Source organism: Pithys albifrons, chromosome 8 (assembly GCF_047495875.1).
Source record: "Pithys albifrons albifrons isolate INPA30051 chromosome 8, PitAlb_v1, whole genome shotgun sequence".
Taxonomy (NCBI): domain Eukaryota; kingdom Metazoa; phylum Chordata; class Aves; order Passeriformes; family Thamnophilidae; genus Pithys; species Pithys albifrons.
The window spans coordinates 20,682,163-20,702,160 of NC_092465.1; the positions used below are offsets into that span (position 1 = coordinate 20,682,163).

General features: G+C 40.4%; 1 protein-coding gene across 4 annotated transcripts in view; it reads left to right on the top strand.

Annotated features, from left to right (window-relative positions):
- The window catches only part of UBR3 (ubiquitin protein ligase E3 component n-recognin 3), a 102,285-nt gene that overhangs the window by 72,149 nt on the left and 10,138 nt on the right, over positions 1–19,998 (top strand). For all 4 annotated transcript variants that reach the window (XM_071562891.1, XM_071562892.1, XM_071562893.1 and 1 more), the window contains 3 exons: positions 5,693–5,798; positions 13,421–13,521; positions 19,608–19,732. In XM_071562891.1, coding sequence (XP_071418992.1) covers positions 5,693–5,798; positions 13,421–13,521; positions 19,608–19,732 — 332 coding nt within the window. The remainder of the gene's footprint in view (positions 1–5,692; positions 5,799–13,420; positions 13,522–19,607; positions 19,733–19,998) is intronic.

A 19,998-nucleotide genomic window follows, 5' to 3' on the forward strand; every position in this document is an offset into this window, starting at 1 on the left:
CTGGTTCTTCCACTGGCAGGAGAGTTCTGCAAATTTTCTTGACTAGAAACTCTCGAATCTTTGTTGTTCTGAAATCTTTATTATTTGTCAAATAAAGCAGTTCTTGTTGTTAGAACTAGTTTTTTCTTAACAGAAAATATTTTAGTGTTTTACTGAAATATGAACAGTTAGGAATGGGTCTTTGCTTTTGCTAGGAAAAAACTGGAAAGCTTGAGAATAACACTACTGCTTGTCTGAATCAAGCTCATGTAGCAATAGCAGAGGCTTCAGTGGTAAAAATGTCACAAAGCTTGGGCCCACCTCTGCCTTCCAGTCCAGGGTTTGTGGGGAATGCTTCTCCTCCTTGTCTGAGGTGAGAAGCCACCAAGGAAATGTCATCAGGTGCTGTGCTGTTCCCATTCCCTCTAGGACAAAAGCCTTCTCTTGCTGCCAGTAAATGCAGTTCAACTAATCTCATAAGCAAATAATCTCATAAGCAAATAGGTACTGGTAGAATTCTGTTACTAAAATTCATTTCATACACCAGCAAGTTTGGTGTCAAGGATAATTAACTGTTTCATCAGCAGTTAAGACTTAAGAACTTGTAAAGACTATCATGTCTTATTGCCTTAACAGGCTTTTCCTGACCTTCGTATTTTTTTAATTCACTGATTGAAATCTACTGGTTCAGAGATGAATGGGAAGCTGCTGTCAGCAGATCTTTCCAGCTGCTGTTGCTAAGTGGATATGGACTATAATCTGTGCAGGGAGAAAAAGAATTCCTCAATCTCCTTATTAACAATTAAGTCCCATCTGGTTGTCTCAAGTGGGTTTTGTTATAATCTACATTCTCCTTGATAGTCCCAGGAAACTTTCGGAGGAGAAGGGTGTAGCATCTCTAGTCTGGTAAGATCTTCATGGTTGAGTCAAAGATGTTCTCAATTCCACTTGTAGTGAACTGCTATGTCACTGTGTTTTGTGATATTTTTGCATTGTAAATATGAGTACGGATTTATAGAATGTAAAAAGAGAAGTATGGATCAAATCAGGAAAAGAGATTTCCATGGCAGCAATATGTGTTCTTTATGTCCTAAAACAGAGACAGGGGAATAAACACAGAGTTAGCTGATTCCTTAGTTTTCTTTGTTATCATTATTACACCACTTTGTTATACATTGTGGAATTAATAACAGAAAACATCAACTGATTTCAGCTCTGGTAATTTGAGAGTTTACTTTACAGTCGAGAGACCAGAAAAAGAAAGTACAAAAAAGGCAGCAAAAGTTATGTAGAAATTGGGGATCACTTTGGCAAAGACCAAACCAAGATTACTAGTGAGACCCAAACTGTTACATGCATGTAACTTCCTGAATCACTCATTTTTGGCAGTTCAGCATAGCATTTTTAGAAGTTCTACCATTCATCTATCAAATCCCTATCTGTTCATCTCTCTGAAGTTGGTCTTCTTTTATGCTGTGCGTAGCACACTAAATCTGAAAAGGCTTGTGAAATTGCCTTTATATACTCCTGCTTTATGCACTTTGGCATAGGAGAATATTTTTAAGAGCTTTGTCAGCATCTGTAGAATGAGTGTGCTCTAATATTAAAAATAGTAAAGAATGCATCTGCAGGTGCTAGTGCAGGCAGTGTGGTTATGTAGACAAAATAGCTATTATCTCTGGGTTTTGTGAGAGGAGCAGCATTAGAACACTTCTCTTACAGGTGCAGCCATGGTATCCTTTGAGCTGCTCTATTGGAAGTACTGGTTCCAGCTGAGTTTTTTGCTCCTCTTGTACAATAGGTTAACATGCAGCAATTAAGTTACATTGTGCATCCAAATTATGTGAATTTTATATTTATCAAATTAATTGCAGCCTGACTCAAGTATTACAAAGTTACTAGGAGGGGAGGATTATACTCAAATTTTTCCAGTGTTTACTTTTCATGATTTGTTATCAGTAAACCTGCAGTTCTTGTTTTGTCATGACTTCATAATTTTAATTCCTTTTGTTGCTGCTGTGCTTTCTAAAGTTAATATTCTTCCTACAAAACCTGGTTGAGAATGTGCTTTTGCTGACTGAGCTACGGGCAGGTCCCGCTCACAGGGGTGGGCCGTCTTGGGGCAGGGTGGGCCGTCCTGGGACAGGGTGAGCTGTCCCGGGGCACATGGGCTGTCGCTGGGAGGGTTGGCTGTGAGCAGCAGGGTGGCTTGGGGGGTTATGGGCTTGCTGTTCTGCATGGAATGGGGCAGGGTCGGTGATCGTGGGCCACTGTCCTGGTAATGCGTTGCTGCTACGTTTTACAAAACAACATTTCCATGTATTTCAAAGGATCCAAGTAGCGTATAAGAAAATGGGAAGACGTTCTGTATTTTTGCCTGCGTTTTGGAATTGCGCATTCGCATAAATACACGGAAGAGACCCCCGGTATTCCTTTGGCCCAAGGCAGTTTCCTGCCAGTCCCTCGGACCAGAGGGCGTGGTGAGCGCTTTTTGCGCAACCAGGTTTCCAGTGGTCGGTGTGCAGTGCTGGGGTGTTTGCCGTGCTGTCGGCAGCGGGTCAGTGCCGGGCACTGGGGTCAGGCCATCGCAGCCGGTGCTGCCGCGGCTGTTCCCCGCGCCGCCCGCAGGGGGCAGTGCCGCGCCGAGCCCGGGCCGTGCCGCTGTGCGTGCCCGTGTGTGTGTGTGCGTGTGTGCGTGCCCGTGTGCGTGTGTGCGTGCCCGTGTGCGTGTGTGCGTGCCCGTGTGTGTGTGTGCGTGCCCGTGTGTGTGTGTGCGCGTGCGCGCCCGTGTGTGTGCGCGTGCGCGCCCGTGTGTGTGCGTGTGCGCGCCCGTGTGCGTGCCCGTGCGTCCGTGCCCGTGTGTGCGCCCGTATGTCTCTGTGTGTGCGTGCCCCTGTGTGTGTGCGTGCCCCTGTGTGTGTGTTTGTGCCCGTGTGTGTGTGTGTTTGTGCCCGTGTGTGTGTGTGTTTGTGCCCGTGTGTGTGTGCGCGCCCGTGTGTGTGTGCACCCCCGTATGTCTGTGTGTGTGCGCCCGTGTGTGTGCGCCCGTGTGTGTGTGCGCGCCCGTGTGTGTGTGCGCGCCCGTGTGTGTGCGCCCGTGTGTGTGTGCGCGCCCGTGTGTGTGCGCCCATATGTGCCCATGTGTGTGCGCCCATGTGTGTGTGTGTGTGTGCCCCTGTGTGTGTGTGCCCCCGAGTGTGCCTCTGTGTGTGTGCCCCCCGTCCATGCCTCCTGTCCGTGCCCCGTGTTCATGCCCAGTACATTCTCCAGTGATAGGATTTGATGCTTGCCTGCTTAATTTTGGGTTAGGAAAAGCTCAGGAGAACAGCTGTTAAAGGGACAGAGGATGAATTAATTATGCTAAACAGTTTTTAATTTTATTTTATTTTTCATTTTCTATAGCTGCTTATTTCTGTTTGAGGCAAGGAGCAGTTGAGAAAAAATACTCCTTTTAGCAAGCAGGCAAAAGGGAAAGAATAGATACTTTCACGGGTTTTATTCCAAATGAAACCTGCTTGATGTTTTTGATTATTTCAATAAAATAAAAGTATATTTTCAGAGCTTTGAACTCTATCAGCAAAGCCATGTTTTGCTAAGAACCTCTTGCCAGGAGAAAAGATGACTTATTTTGTCCTCATTGACTGTTTTTATTCAGAAAGCAGGTGACAGCTATCAATTCCAATGCCATCTACATCAATTATTTTACAAACCCCAGGAGCTAATTACAGCCCTCAGGCTCTGGCAGTCAGCTGACTTCATCATGCGACTCCTTTGGCCATTGCGTACCTCTGAGTAATTGTCTATTTATGGAAAATAAATTAATAGCTGCTATTTCTACTGTAAAAAGAGGACCAGTGAATGTGTAGATTGAGCAAGTGGGTTGTAGAGAGACAGGAGAGAGACAAAGAGGCAAAGGGATCAGTTGAAAGAATAAGAGGGGTGGAGGGGAAAGAGAATGTCAGGATGCTAAGGGAATAAGTTAAAATGAAAGGGAGGAAGGAAGCAAAGTCGCAGAAAACTGAATAGGAGAAAGAAGCGTAATAGCAGCAAATAGCAAGATATGGTGTGACAGGTAGAAAAAAGTGAGCAAAATTGTGAGAAATTATATTTTTAAATATTGAATTATAAACCCATTAAGATAAAAAAGATGCATTTTATCTAAACTGTAACTGTATTATTAACACAGAAAAAGAAATGAAGTCTGAGACCCTAATAGTCCTTGATCTAGTTGAAGATGTTCCTGCTCATTGTAGGGTGCTTGAACTACATAACCTTTAAAGGTCCCTTCCAATTCAAACCATGCTGTGTTTTTTATTGCATATACATCTCGAAAATGCTGCCAACATTGATGGTGCTTCCCTTCTTGGATTGCTTAAGGGGAGAAAAAATGAGATGTTGTCTTTGCTTGTCTTGTTCATATGATTCATAGAGAAATGAAAACTCTGGATTTTAATATATAATATACTGTAGTAAATCTCCATGAGAAATCACACATCCTGTGTTCAAAAAATTCTACAAGTGCTTCGCAAGTAATATTTTTGATACAGTGGATGTACAGAAGGTTTTGAGTTGATGAATATCAGCAAACTTTGACTGCAGGTTGTATGGACAAATCTCTGATGTTATAAAGACTTGCTACTTTAGCATCATTGAGATGTGGTCAGAAGTTCATTGTTTTGGGTTTTTTTTCCCTCACCCAAAAGTTACCTACAAAATAACTATATGGAGGCAGAAGGAGTAATAACCTGTTAAGGATGAAGAGCGGAAGTGATCCGACTGTAGGCCAGAACCCGTGTGTGTGTATGTCTATGTATGATCTCTGTGTGTGTGTATGTATGATGTGTGTGTGTGTATGGCCAGACTTCATGAACGCAGATCTGGGCAGGGCTCTCCCCACGTGGGTGTGCCCTTCCAGCCTGCGCAGTGGATGTTTTAGGTGAGGCACAGCGTGCGCAGAACTGGCCCCACTCTTTAACTCCTCAGGTCCATCTGCCACGGCTGAGCGAGCTTGGACAGTGACAGTGAAGTCCTCAGGACTGTCACAGCCCCCGGTACTAACCGGGGCTGACCCTGCTGAGCATCTGAGATCTGATGGGATGGGATGGCAGGGAGGCATTGAACTGCCAGGGGATGGTCCCCACTGAGACTCGAACTCAGAGTCCAGAGTGCTCTCCATTACACCACGGGACTGCCCCCTCCAGAACGTGCAGCCTCTTTAGGTTCACGTCAAATATGTTGTGCACAGAACTTAACTGTGAGAGAGGGGAACAAAAGCTGTGTGGTAGAAGTTTGTCAGTCTCAGATGTCATGGCTTCTGGCATAAACTGGAGAGGGAAGTGGAGCATGGAACCTTAGCAGCGTGTGAACCAGGATTTTTTTTTTTAAACGTCTGAAATTAAGTACATGGAGCATCAAAACAACAGAGATCTTGTCAAAGCTTTCTAAACAGCCTTCCTCTGTTTCAGAATTTCAGGAGACAGAAAAAAGTTTCCTTATACATGTATATATGTTCACTGCCTTCTGTTGAAATCTTAATTATTTTCAGAACCTAATTTTAAAAATAAATAATAAGAATATGCTTTTGAACATACTAGCTTATTTGGAATGAAACGACAGACTTTTCAGAATATTACAAAATACATTATGACATATTCAATGTAAAATGCTTTAAATCACTGTATATATTAATCAGCATGTCTCCCTCACCTTTCAGATCAGCTGTTCCATGTGCTGGCCATGCACATGCGCCTCTACAGTATAGACTCTGCATACAACCCCTGGAGAAAACTAACCCAGACGATGCAGGATAAAAATTCAGAGCAAGTATTTTAATTTACCCAATATCAATTTTACCCCATGAAAGAAACATCCTTACAGAAGGACTTCGGGTAACTTTCTGTCTTAATTTAAGTTCTGTGTGAGGTAGGCTGATGAACTTAACATCTAAAAATTTTATGTATGAATTTGTAAAAATAAATTTTCCAATTTCTTTTGCATAAAAAATTGACATCAACCAGTTTTGATTTAAAGTTTAAATACACTTCTTGCAAGCTTAAGCATATACAAATTGAGTATTATTGGGTAAGTGGATCGGTGCACTGCTGTTTTTGATATGGGTGATAGACAAAATTTACATTGAGATTAAATTGAGAAATAGTTTATTGAAGTTGAGCAATGATTAATAACTGTTACAGAAATAGTGTAAGTAGGCCTAATATATGTGAGAAATAATTCTATTTTAAGCTAAAAATTTTCACCATGCTTATTTTAAACACATTACTTACCTGAGTTTGCTTTTAAGACACCTTACATACACAGCTGTACAAGGATTTACAGTGTAATAAATAGCACCATGTATCTGTGTTCTGCAAGGACTCATCTTCCTACTTGACTTAAGACCTATCGCTTTTTTTCAGATTCTGCCTTGACAATAAGCAGAAGGGTTTCTTTCCTATAGCCAGATTATTACTTTTTCTCATAAGAGGAAAACAGTAGGTTGTTTGTTTTTTTCTGTTGGTACCTTAAACTTCTTCATATTAAGCTCTGCATTTAGGAGCTTGCAGTAATGTCCAAAGACTTAGTGCCTATCCAGCTGCATGTTTGTCAGTGTGTTTCTGGAAGCCTGAGGTGGAAAGCATCATATGATTTGTAACTGATCTAAAATAGAGATGCCACAATACTAACTGCAAACTGGGGGGAAATATTAAAGCAATTGTTCTTGCTTTTAGTTGGAGATTTTACTGTTTATCCTCTTGGGCCCAGGTTTCTTTTTGCAATGAATATTAGAGTATTGCACTAATTAAACTGTATTAACAGTTTATGAACCATTAGCAGAACAAAGCATCAAGCATTTTGTAACCTGAAAACCTCTGCTATTCAGCACTATTCAAAGTGCTTTGGGAGTCTGTTTCCATGTGACTCTGGTTGAGACCTGACCCAGATTGAGCAATAGTGCAAGGTTAATAAATGTGGTGTATGGTTGACTGAATTATATGAGGCAGAATTAAGATCATGGGGATAGGCTGTTGGCAGAGTAGCTGTGGGACTGAGCGTGCGCTTCTCATCTCGCATTTGAAGAGCTTGCTGGCTTTGGAAGCAGCTCTTAACAAAGGGGCCCTTGCAGACCAGATGGAATTCACCATGCATTGGTCATAGCAAGGCTGGATTGCTGCAAGTTAGATTTCATTAGGCACTATTTTGAATTACTTAGGAATTAATAGTACTGTAGACTCTAATGGCTTCTTTGCAGGGAGTGGTGCATGTTGGGAATGCATTTGAGCAGTTCCCATGATTTCTGCACTAGTTTTCAGTATTCCTTGGTGGACTTGATGGTATTGGTTTGGCACAAAGTTGTAAATGGTTTGTGGGAAGCTACAACTGAAATACCACCCATTTTGCCATGAAATAGTTTGAGGTGCACAGATGCAATTAAGCAGGACTATTTTTGCTCACTCCTTGACATGTTAGTCTGCAGGCCCCAGAATGCTGAAAAGGAGGCAATTTGAGGACATGTTTTAAATGTATAAATTAAAGCATAAAATAAATACCCATAATGATAGAGTAGAAATTTGAAGCAGTAGTTTCACTTGAAGATGGCATTCAGAGGATTGGGGGGTGTGATCTAATTGCACACTTCTTAGAGTCACGCAGCCTTCTGAGAAATACAGAACAGCGAAGTTTTTCAGTGACAGGGAAGAGTGCTCAGAGCAATTAGAAGGTGACACACTGCAGTAAACTGCAAAAGCTTAAGAGGATGGTGGAGAAATAATCACTGCAGATTTTAGATGTGGATGGCATTCTGCCATTTTGAAGCTAGACTTCTAAATCATCAGCCTGACCTGTACATGGGACTTCAAGCAAAGACTTTTAGGAAAAAAAAAATCTGTGAAAGAAAAATATCTATATTATCCGACTATTATTACTGTGAGTCCAAACAATTTAACTTGAAGGAAGTCACAGACGCAAAGTAACTTCAAATCAACATGCTATATTTTTCACTTAAAATTATTTTTTCAGTTGAAAGCAGTTTTCCAGAGTTAAAAAACACCACCAAACTCCAAAAAACCAAACCAACCAAAGGAAAAACCCAAAACCAGCCCAACCTGCAAAAATCTGTGAATTCAAGTGCCATTATCTTTTCACCCTTACTTAATTATAGCTATTCTATTTAAATATACATAAATATTTTCAATTAAAACTGCACAGGTGTAGAACTCAGGATTTTTACCTTGGTTTTCCACAACCCAGCTGTCATTCTTCATAAATAATGCCTTAGAGTTCATATGTCTGGGAGAACTGAACAAAGTAACTTGTAAAGACTCTCACAGAATTGCTCTACTATACTTTCCAAAGCCACTGGTTTTGTCCAGTGTCTTCTACAACTGCACCTGGATCTCTCTGTAACTGAAAACTGCAACTGGAAGGAAAGATAGGAAGGAACTCGTGCAGAGACAGCAAAGTAAAGTAGAAATAAGGAAATCTATAGCAAGAAGATACCCTGTCTAAAAGGGCCTAAATAATGTGAACTGTTTGAAAAAAGAAATAGGAAAAAGATAAAGCTAAGTCTGATGAACTGTGAATGGTGTAGTGGATTATTTCTCCTATGTGGTTCATGTTGCAAAATTTAATGTACACTCAGTCCTATGGGCTGTACTTAAGCAAATGGTTCTTCTAGGGACAGATCTGGTTTCAGTGGTGATCAAATAAACAATTATTGTGGTTCAAGGGGGGAATAATAGCTCCTGACAGGGGACAGGGAAGGAGCAGCTGGAGGCAATAATTACTAAACCCAGATGTGAATTTAATGGACTAGTCCAACTTGCCAGAGATCAACAAACACAAAATACATGAATATACATTAAAAAACCAAACTGTGAAGGCTGAAATTTTTCTGTCTGTTTTGACAAAATATGTTAGCAAAGAATGATTTGCTAAAACATTAAGGATCTTTCCAGTAAAAGCACTTGGAGAGGGGAACTACATGATAAACTGAAATGCTCGGTTATTTTTACTGCAGTGTTTTGCTGATGTTTCATTCTAAGCTAGATTGCTTGGGTGATTGTTTATAGTATCATACTGGGGCAACAAACAGCAGCTCAGGGATAGGAATGAGCAACTGAGTGTAGGAACCTCTTAAGTCACATCTCCATCACAGAAACTGTTATGAAATGAGGAAAAACCCTGCAGTTTTTATGAAGACACTATGACAGAGATGGAGAGTAGGATGGTGGACAGTGGGGTTCAGTTAAGGCTGTGCAAGAGGTGGTCTGTACATGCACATTCTGCAACAGGACTTTGGTGATCTATTCAATACAAACACAAATCCTGCCTGAAACAGCACTCTCACAGGGCGTGTCACAGTAGTGCCAGCCAGTACTTGCCGTTGGCTGTTTCTTCCTTCGCCTGTACTGCAGCTCAGCAGCTTCTTCAGCTGTGCTGATGTAGCTTGGGTAGGCTGCACCATGGACAAAGCCAAGCAACTAATCCATCTTTTAAAAGAGTTGATTTGAATGAGTTTGGGAACGGGTGACAAGGGACCACTGGGGCCCAGTGGTGAAAGAGAATGGGAGATGCCTAATGTTAGTACTGTCAGTGAATGTACAGTGAGAAAAACTGACCTGCTGTAAAATTTGCTGAGATACAAAGAAGAGCAAATATGAAATTGTGATTAGGTCCTAGAGTGCAGGTAGAATAAATGGTAGAATTCTACTTTCTTTCAGTGAACATCAGAAGCTGTGTATTAATTTGACCTTTGTGCTGGCTGGCATTTGTTGCCTTTACTTCTATCCTGAAAATTCTGAAGAATATATAAATTTGCCCTGGTTGATGAAGCTTTTGTCTGGGTTTATCTGCATCCCTGCATCTCAGATTTTCTGTATCTGACAGTTTGAAGAGTTGTGAGGCTCAACATTCTTATTTATTGAATTTCTAACTTTATAATTAGTTGGAGTTAGCATCAACCAGAAGCTTGTAAGTGTCTCTGATTGAGAGAAGAGGGAATGAGGAGCATATATGTAAGGAATGTTGAAGCAAAATGCTATTTGTTTCAGAGTAGAGCAAAGTTTCCCATTCCTCTCTATCCATTCTCAAAGAAGTGATTCCCACAGAACATCTCTCAGGAGAAGGATGCAGAATGCAGAGGCAGTGTTGCTCAGCTGTCAGCTGGTAGGCAGCTCTGGTATTGGCACAGAGGGAGGTGCAGCCCAGTTACCTTGGGCTGGAGGAGAAGTCAGTGCTGTGGAGAAAGCTGAGCAATGCATTTTTCATTTTGGTATGTGTTTATGTTGCACTGTAGTTTATTTTCACTACCACCTCCCTTTCTTAAATGGATGCAGCATGCAACTGTTATACATTTGAATAATTTTATATCACTTTGGTCCCATCTGCAATTGTCCTTGCTTTCTTTTTATTCAGTGCTTCTTTTTATAGAGTCTGATGTATCAAGCTTTCACATATGTATTTGAGGATTAATAGAATGGACAATTTCCATAAAACACATTTCTAAACACATTTTCTAAATTCGGTTTCAGTGAAGAAGTTGCTTAGGCTCTTAATGAATGACAGAGCAGTTTTTACGTGTGCTTCATGTGCTGCAGCACTTGATGTAAGTGAAAGCAGCTTATCTAAACCCCTGACATTTCATGTAGCTTTGCATCTCAATTCATATGAACTGAATAAATTGGAAAAATAATTCAGTTGGCCCAGCATGTGAAAATGAGTTCATTTATTTGTGGTGTTGCCAGTCAGTCATGATATTCTGTATATATATTTCCTAATTTTGACAGAACTGATACTTACCTAATTGTTACACTGCTGTTAAATGACATTGATGTTGATACTCTGTCAGAAGGAGATGTTCAACTAGATGTGTCCAGAAGGAGTAAGTTTTTTTTAATGTTATTCCAAATTAAATTTTCCCCAAGAGTTATATATAAATTAAGAATTAAAGGTGAGAAGTAATTTAAAGGATGTCCATGGTTTTAAAGTCATTACATAATGAGGGTTATTTTTCAGTGTAATAGATCATAAAATAGAGCCAGCTGTAAGTAAAAGTAGAACTGGAGAGACATGATGAGATAAGCATCTTCATGGCTTAGATAATTTTGAAAATGAGACTTAGTAGTGTGATACAAATTTTTGCTCCCTTTGTCGTCTTTAGAATTTAATATACTGATTTTTAGATTTTTTTTTGTTTAGGAGGCTCATATATATAAATATGTATATCACAGTGTTTTGAAACAATAGTTGTAATCAATGATTGATTGTAGCAAAAGGGTTATAGATGTTGTTTATACTGTAGCTGTTTGGGTTCATTAATTCAAAAGGACCAGTTAGATCATGTTTTCTGTGGCTTCATTTTACAAGACGAGTCAGCCATATGACCAAAAGTGTTCTATTAATCCCCCTCTTGTACGACTGTTTCTGTATGTTAAAATTCATATCACAGATGACTCCTGTCAGTGCCCTATGCAGAGGGCAGTCTGAGTTTTCATGAAATTGAGAACTATGTAGAGAGAGTCTCCTTCCAAAAGTAGCATCGTGTCTGTGTGCCTCAGAGATGATAAACTGGTTGAATTCCCAAAGCTGTGAAAGGGCACTGAGGATCCTATGTAGGTATCCACGTCCCACCACATGTGGGTAACTTTTTCCAGTACATGGTCTGCAAGAGCTCAGTTTGTGCTCTGTGTGTGATGGGTGACACCAAGGGAGAGTTGGTGCCTTCACAGAGGCATCAGCTCAGTTAATGGAGTAGTCCATGCCAGCTGGATCAGAGTAGGATCAGAGGAGGGGTTTGGTGCTCTTGGAAGAGAGGCTATAATTGGATACAAGGACAGTCCACCAGTTGTGCTCTGAAAGGACAGAGCTACGACAGAGGAGGGGCTTAACTGCCTTGTTGTAAGTTTCTTTCCTCCACCAGATTCTGTTCATACAAAAATTGGGCGCTTGCTGCAGGGTTTAAGAAAGCCTCCCTGGGAAACTCTGTCCAGTCTGTGGCCTTGCAGAAGAGCTGAAAGGAGGAGAGTGGGGCTGTGCTTTTAGGGGTAGATCTTAATAAGGATGTGAGTATATTTTCAGGACAACGATCCAGCACTTAATCAGTTGTGGTTTACATGCATGACAGTTAAAATTGCTGTATCAAAGCATGAAGTGAACATTGAAACTGTAGCAGGTGGATATATTTTGATTTCCTGACGTTCTTATGTTATTTTTGTGGAGGGCTCAGTGAAGTGCCACATGGTGTAGAGGCTTATAGCTGCCTTAAATAGGGGAAGCTCCTACCACAAGAGGGAGAATCGTTTTTCCTGCAGTTTCTGACCGGTGAGAATGACAAAAGAGGAGGAAAGAAAGATGAAAAAGCCTAAGGAGCAAGAGAAAGAAAATGCCCTTCCAGGACAGCATTCAGCCACATGGCGAGAGGAACTCAGAGCCGGTGATGCTTTCCCTGCAACGCTGGTGTACATTCAGGAGAAGCTGTAGAGGGGTCTGTTTTGCATGGGAGATTCGGGTCACTTGCGCTGGGAGCTCACAGTATGGCTCCTGTAGCGCAGGTAACCAGCACCAGCAGTTTGCAATGGGAGCAGGAGCCCAAGCAAGCAGTGCCTTGTCGTGTGTTGCAGAGGGAGCGATGACAGAAAGGATGTGTATCGCGATGTGCCAGCAGCTCCTGCGCGATCTCCGTTGAGCTCCGTATTAAAGAGGGGAGAATGATTTTTAACCATTGGATTTTTTCGCCATTTAACTCAGCTGTTGGACCTAAAGAATAATGTTGGTTGGAGTTTTCTTGGATATTGCTACCCAAAACTAGGAAAATACTACCTCCTATCTGCAGGCATTTCCTGCTTCTAAGTGTGAGACTACAGGGTGATGGTACATCATTCAGTGAGTCTGAATAGTTCAAAGGTTTGCAGTATCTCTGTGCTTATTTGCTGTTCTTATAGCCATTTAGGGTTTTTAATAAAGACTGTGTGTAAGATTGCATAATCTTACACCTCTCATGGCTTCTTGAGTCTTCATTTTTTTGCATGAAGGGAAGCAATATGTTTTCTAAGGTCTCTCTTTTCAAGTAGGAGCAATTCACTGTAACATTAAAAGTAATTCGAGGATTTGTTATTGTTACAGCATAGAGATATATACATACACTTGTGAAATGCCATGTTTTGGAATCCAGTTAAATTGAGTGTTCTTTGACTCTCTACATAGACATAATGAGTTCAGGCAGTTTTGGAAAGTTTTGAAACACTTTATCCAGAATCAGGTACCCAAATGGTAACTTCCTCGTAAGTTATTACATGAGCAACATTAAAGAGTTTTAATATTGAGATTATGAATTGTCAGGTACTTGACTTCTAAAAGCTTGATATCAACTGTAGTACTATTTGAAATAAAATATGAAAATGGGTTTATAGTACCAGAAGTGATTTTCTTTTGGTTTTATTTCCAGACTGGTAAGTGAAGAGCTGCCAGAAGTTCCTGTGCTTTACAGAGATGTCTCATCCCTTTTGCTTATCCAGATTTTAACTATGCCTCAACCATTGCACAAAGGTATGTTACAAAACCATATATATTCAAATGATTATGTAATTAGGCTACATTTGTGATGATTCTCAGGAGGGTAAATCATAGCTGGTCTACTGTGTATTCTAAAATAATGTTTCTGCCTTATCTACCAAAGATGGCATTGAACAGAAATTTTTGTTCTTAGTTGACAGCTTTATCTGTGTCCCCTGTCTTTTTACCTTATCAGTCAGCTGTTCATTAAAGATACAAGAGCTGAGCAAAAACTAGTAAGTATTTCTACTGAAGGAAAAGTGCCCTTTGTTTGACCTTCAGCTCTTTGGTTAGAGGGGCAGCTCAATACTTGAAGTGGAACTGAGTGCCTAAGGGGTAGATTGTAATTTAATTTGAATTTCAGAGTTTAAATTGCAGCAGTCTTATATAAGAGAGGTCATATATGAAGATAATAATTGCTGTAATGCAGCAACTTCAATAGAGGCAGTATATAGTATAATTGTGAATATTAAAGAACTAAATTTTTCATTACCAAAATCAAAACTGTTTCAAACCCTAAATTTCTGTGTAAAAGGAGCAGCTGAACCTGGTTCCTCTTGCTAATAGACAGTGTATGTTCCAGAATAGGGGTTAGTTCAGACTCTCTGGTCTCTGGCTCAGTTGTTTATAACTATACATTTACTTTAAAATGAGGACAAACAAAACTAGTATCACTTTACTACTTCACTGAAAACAAACAGAATATTTCTTTTGTGATCTGTGTGGCACTTCTGATGTCTACTGAGTTTTGGTAATTTGTGAATAGGAGCTGTTCTCTACTCTTGATGCATACACCAAAGTTATGAAGTGTAGTAGAAACTCTGTTTCCCCTTAAGAGGCGTTCAGTCCTCACTACTGGATGTTCAGATGCAGCTTAAGTGACTCTCTGTGTATCTGTTAACATGACAGGTTTGTTTTTTTGATTCAATATACACAGAATCATAGAATCATTTAGGTAGGAAAAGCCCTTTAAGATCATCGAAGTCCAACTGTTAAGTACATGTTTAGGGATTAAGTATATCCAGTAGCTTATTAGAATAAGAAAATACCAAGAGAATAAAATTCTGTTGCATGTGAAGCCTATTGTCAAAAATGTACTTTTTTTGAACTACAGTTTAACTTAAATTAACTTTATTGGAAGGACTTAGTAAAATAAGTAAATAAAAGTGTAGTGAGACTAATCTGAAATTCAGGGAGTGTTGAAACCAAAGTACAAAACAGTGGCCTCTTTGTAGTTAATATTCAAGCACTGAATACCACCATTTGTGAAAGTATACCTTATCCTAGAAAAGACAATATTTAATTAATAGTAAGGCATCCTGTGGAGAATTCTGGAAAATGCCACGTATCAGCAGCATGTTTTGCCTTTGCTCTCAGGTTTGCTGGGTGTTGCAGTTGAAAGGGAAATGGCAAGTGGCAAAAAAAAAAAGTAATGTAACCACTTCAAATCTATGAAGCATTACATTGAAATAAATTGCCATTTATCTTCCCAATTCTTGTTTCATCAAAGTATAACAGATTTGTTTGGAACTTTTACAGTGGGTGTGTAGGTCACAGAATCAAATCTGATACCGTTAATTCCCTGGTTGAGGGCTCAGGCATAACTAAGGTAAAATGGCTTGTGCAATGTCACATGACAAGCACAAGGTCAGAGATGGGAGTGAACAAAATCAATATTTGTACCTACTGCTTCCTGAACTTTTCTGGAACTTTGCTGTTTTGGCATTGTGGGGGGCAGGAACTGTGGTCTTGGCTGCACACCAATATGCAGACAGGAGGTGGATGCCTCTCTGTGTTGGCAGATATTGCCAGTATATTCCTTTAACCATAGACTGAACTAAATTGCACTGTGTTCTTACAGGAAACTAGAACTGTTCATCAAATATTACATATTTTTCTTGTTTGTACTCAAAATCCTTTCTTTTTACACTATGTTTTTACAAGAACACTGAATGCTCTGCAAGGAGGAGTCAAACCTTGTTTCTTGTCCTTCAGATGTAGCACTGGGAATTGCATTGACTACCCTATGAAGTTTTTGATAGGTGTTGGTATCTCTTTCAGTCTGACATTGATTAAAGCAATAAAAATGTCACTACTGTTCAGCCTCTTCATTCAGAGGACAAAATTGATCTTAACCCATCATAAAGAATGACAACTACTGTGGAAAAAACTGCATTGGAGATCTGAGCACTTACAAGCATTAACAAGTTTACAGAGAAGGAAATGAGGATGATAGTGTGTACCTCCTGTGAGTGTAGCTGGCAAAATAAATAGTGTGTTCAAGGTACTAAAACCATTTGTGAAATGTTTTTTCCTTCTGAGTTTCACACTAGACCATGGGCAGAGCTTTTACAGGCTTCAGATGTTAAACATTTTGAAATTGTACAAGACTAAATACATAATGATCCACATGGGAGTTTCTGCTTTAGTTCTGTGGCACTTATGTAGAAGTGTTCATGGCGTTGTGGATAGTGACTCCATACAAAAAGGTATTCACACAGAAATAGCAAACGGTGGTGTATGTACAGAAATGGAGAGAGTGGCTTGATGGTTTATCAAGACTTAAATCTGTCCTTGTCAATTGAATTCAACACCCCCCACCAGTCCTTTGTGTAACACGATTTCTGGGTGTTGAAGAAGTAGTTTAATTGAAATTGAGCATTCCTGTTCGTTACCATCAGTTGTAAAAAGTTTCATTTTCCCAGCACCTGTCTTGGGGACCACCATGTCCAGATTTCTAGAGGTGCACCGTGTTTGTAGCTTCTGGTGATTTCAGTTTCTGCATTGCATTGAATGTAAAATAGACACTTGTTAGTATTTAAAAACTGGGGTGCGGGCAAACAGGAATGAGCCTGAGGCCAGCAGGTGCACAGCAGTGTGTTTAGTGGGCTGGCAGTGCCTGGCCTATGCTCGGTGCCACACATGCCTTTGCCCTGGGCTGGCACTGCCTAGCACTGCTGTGTGCCACATGTGCCTTTGCCCTGGGCTGGCACAGCCTGGCACTGCTGTGTGCCACACGTGCCTTTGCCTCGGGCTGGCACAGCCTGGCACTGCTCTGTGCCACACGTGCCTTTGCCCCGGCCTGGCGCTGCTCTGTGCCGCACATGCCTTTGCCCCGGCCTGGCGCTGCTCTGTGCCACACATGCCTTTGCCCCGGCCTGGCGCTGCTCTGTGCCACACATGCCTTTGCCCCGGCCTGGCACAGCCTGGCGCTGTTCTGTGCCACACATGCCTTTGCCCCAGCCTGGCGCTGCTCTGTGCCACACATGCCTTTGCCCCGGGCTGGCACAGCCTGGCGCTGTTCTGTGCCACATGTGCCTTTGCCCCAGCCTGGCACAGCCTGGCGCTGCTCTTTGCCACATGTGCCTTTGCCTCGGTCTGGCACAGCCTGGTGCTACTCTGACAGGACACGGGGCTGCTGCTGCAGCAGGTGGGAGTGGTGAACGTGTTCCAACTTGAAAGCTCATTTTGAGAGTTTTGCCCAGCCCCTTTGGACGGTGGGAAAGGTTTTCTTCTCTAGGGTGTAAAACCTAAATTCAACCCCTCTTTTCTGTAATTCTTACACGTTTCAGTTGCAGAAGAATCTGACCTTGATGTTCTGATAGATGCTTTTTCTATAAAGTTACACTGACATGCAGCAGAAATGCAGCAAGCAGCGCTCAGGAGAACATGAGCACTTTCTTTAATGATTGGATAAGGATCTTGACTAAATATAGAATGGATGTAATCAACTTGAATAGTATCCAGTTTCAGTGTGGAGGCTAAAATATTTATCTGTATCCTGGAACTTTAATATACCTTTCATGGATTATCTGAAGTTCAGTGCTGTCTTCCTTTGTTCTGAAGTCATTTTTCCAAATAACAGTTCAACCTTTAGATCAAGAAGATTTTTTCAAAGGGTATTTATAGAAAGATCTCCTTCCAAATCCACTAAAAAAGGTCTTACATCCTTAATTTTGCATCTGGTTCTCTTTGTGGATTCCTTCTGTAGTCCTTGCCTGCCAAAGTATATTGTCTAATTTGATACTGAAATTAAAAGATGCATATTGTTAGTAATACACTTATTTATCTGCACATTTCTTGCACTAATGTTAGAGTTCTACAAATGTTTCCTATATAAACTTAATTTCTAAGGCTGTTGGTTAATACGTGTAATGGGATGGGATGCTTTGAAATAATTTGGTTCCAAAAAGTTTTAAAAACAGGAACATAAAACCATTTCTCAATATTATTTGAAAATAAATACAAATGTTCTGATTTAATGATTATAATGGCCTAGCCATGGTAGTAATACTTTTAGACTGTCAGATTAAGGACAGAAGTCCTAACTGCATTTTTTAGCGCAGAACACAGTAGTTTACTCACAGCAAACAGACATATTTGCAACCCTTACAATTATCAAATTGCAAAGCTCATGTAGCGAGAGCACAGCCTGCCCCGGGGGCTGGGGGCAGCAGGACAGCAGCTCACAGCCCCACATGCACCTTCGGGAAAGCAAAGTTGCTCTTCGAGGTAGGCAAGAATGTAACAGCTGTAGTGTTACAGGTGCCTACAGCCTCAGATACTTGGCATTTTACCCAGAAGATATAACATAGTAACAAAATGGTAATTGATGCTTTGACTGATGGTCTTGGTGTGTCTCCCATGACAAGCGTTTGTGACTGTGGAAAAGCTTTGGTGCTCGTTACACAGCGTGCTGCCTCTGAGCCACCCCGGAGATACTGTGCTAAAAAAAGGAAGTTTGTTTGTACAGAAATCAGGACTTCTTAAGGATGACCCAGATGTGGAAGCACATGTTTTTTGTCCAGTTTTGGATTCTCCAGAATCCATGTCTGCATTGATTTGTAAACACTTGTTACATAAACAAGAAATTGTTATTTCACAAATTTAATTATGTGCTGCAGGCCTAGCTGTGTGTATTTTAGAATCCAGTGGGGTTTGATATTAGATACAAGAAAGGAGTAGCAAGGTGTTTCATTTTCCTTACCTCTTTATCATTTTCACTTATGAAGCTTTTTTAAATCCTTTGGGAAGAAAGAATAAATTCAACCCAGTTTTTGTGAGGGGCTTATGTAAATAAAATTGTTTTGCTTGACTTCAAAGCCTGAGAGAACTTCTTAAAACCCTCATTTTTGTCTGCATTGTTTTAGGTATATATTACAGTTATGTTTGTATTTAAGGAATGGTGTAAGTAATGATAGAAACTGCTTTGATCTGCCTAGATTTAAAAACAAAATAGATAATTTGGGATGGGAAATACAACCTAAAGTAAAAAGATAAAAAAAGGATTGCTACCATATCTTCATTTCAGAGAATGATCACTTTTTTTCCCCTGTTCCAGTTTTAGTAAGCATTTTGCTTCTGTTGGCTAGCTTCCCCAAAAAGATTTCAAAGCCTTTCTCCTGCATCTTAGCTGTAGGAGATAATAATCGTTTAAATAATACAAAATATTGTAAAGGTCTTTGAAAGTAAGGTAAGTTCTGAAATGACAGTCTGCCTTTTGTCCTCCTTCTGCATGCACATGAGGCCCAGTACACAGGTACTCATTCAAGGAGTGTTCTGCAGCAAGTTTTGTATGGCTGAGTCTGTATCTGGAAGTGAAGGGCTAGAAACTGAAGTACACTAAATGTCCTTGTGGTAATTCCTTTGGGAACTTAACTCTTCCACTCTTTGTTCGAGTGTCACTTACCCCAGATGGGTGCCAGAAGAGATTGCAGGATATGTATTTGGTTTCATCTACAGTAATCAGTAGCTTAACTTGTGTAACCTTTGGACAAAATGGAATTCTGTAATATCACCAGGTCACTAGGAGGAAGTCACTGCTGATCAGGATTAAGATGAACATATGGAGCAGTGGAAAATTACTTGCCCTGTATTTGTTCTGTTCACTGTGGCTGCCAAGTAATTTCTGAAAGCCAGTAAATACAGTTATATGTCGGTTTGTATGTTTTGAGGGGTTGTTCTTTTTGTTTAGCACTTCCTTTTCATTTGAGAAGCATAATTTCCATAACTAGAGACTCTGTAATCATTATGTTTTGTAAAAATGTTGAATGTTTAAGAATTACTTCTTTGTTTTACAGAACACTTCACTTGCATTGTAAAAGTGCTGTTCACTTTATTGTATACTCAAGCCTTGGCAGCACTTTCTGTTAAATGCAGCACTGAAGACAGGATGGCATGGAAAGAGGCAGGAGCTCTCAAAAAGGTTGGTTAGTTTATTCAAATATGTATGAAATTTGGCTTATGTATATCTCGTAGGAATGTAACAAATACTTCTGCTTTCCATGTAATAATTTGCTTCAGCTTCATGGGAATCCAGTAGTTTGTTTCTGAGTTTGCAATTTCAGCATGTTGAGGTATATGACGAGACTTAAAAGCTTTCACAATGAATATCTAGTTCCAAAACTGAGTTTCAGATTAGAGTGTCTTATTTCAATCTTGACTTTGTTGCAGTGATCTGGGGAAAAGTAG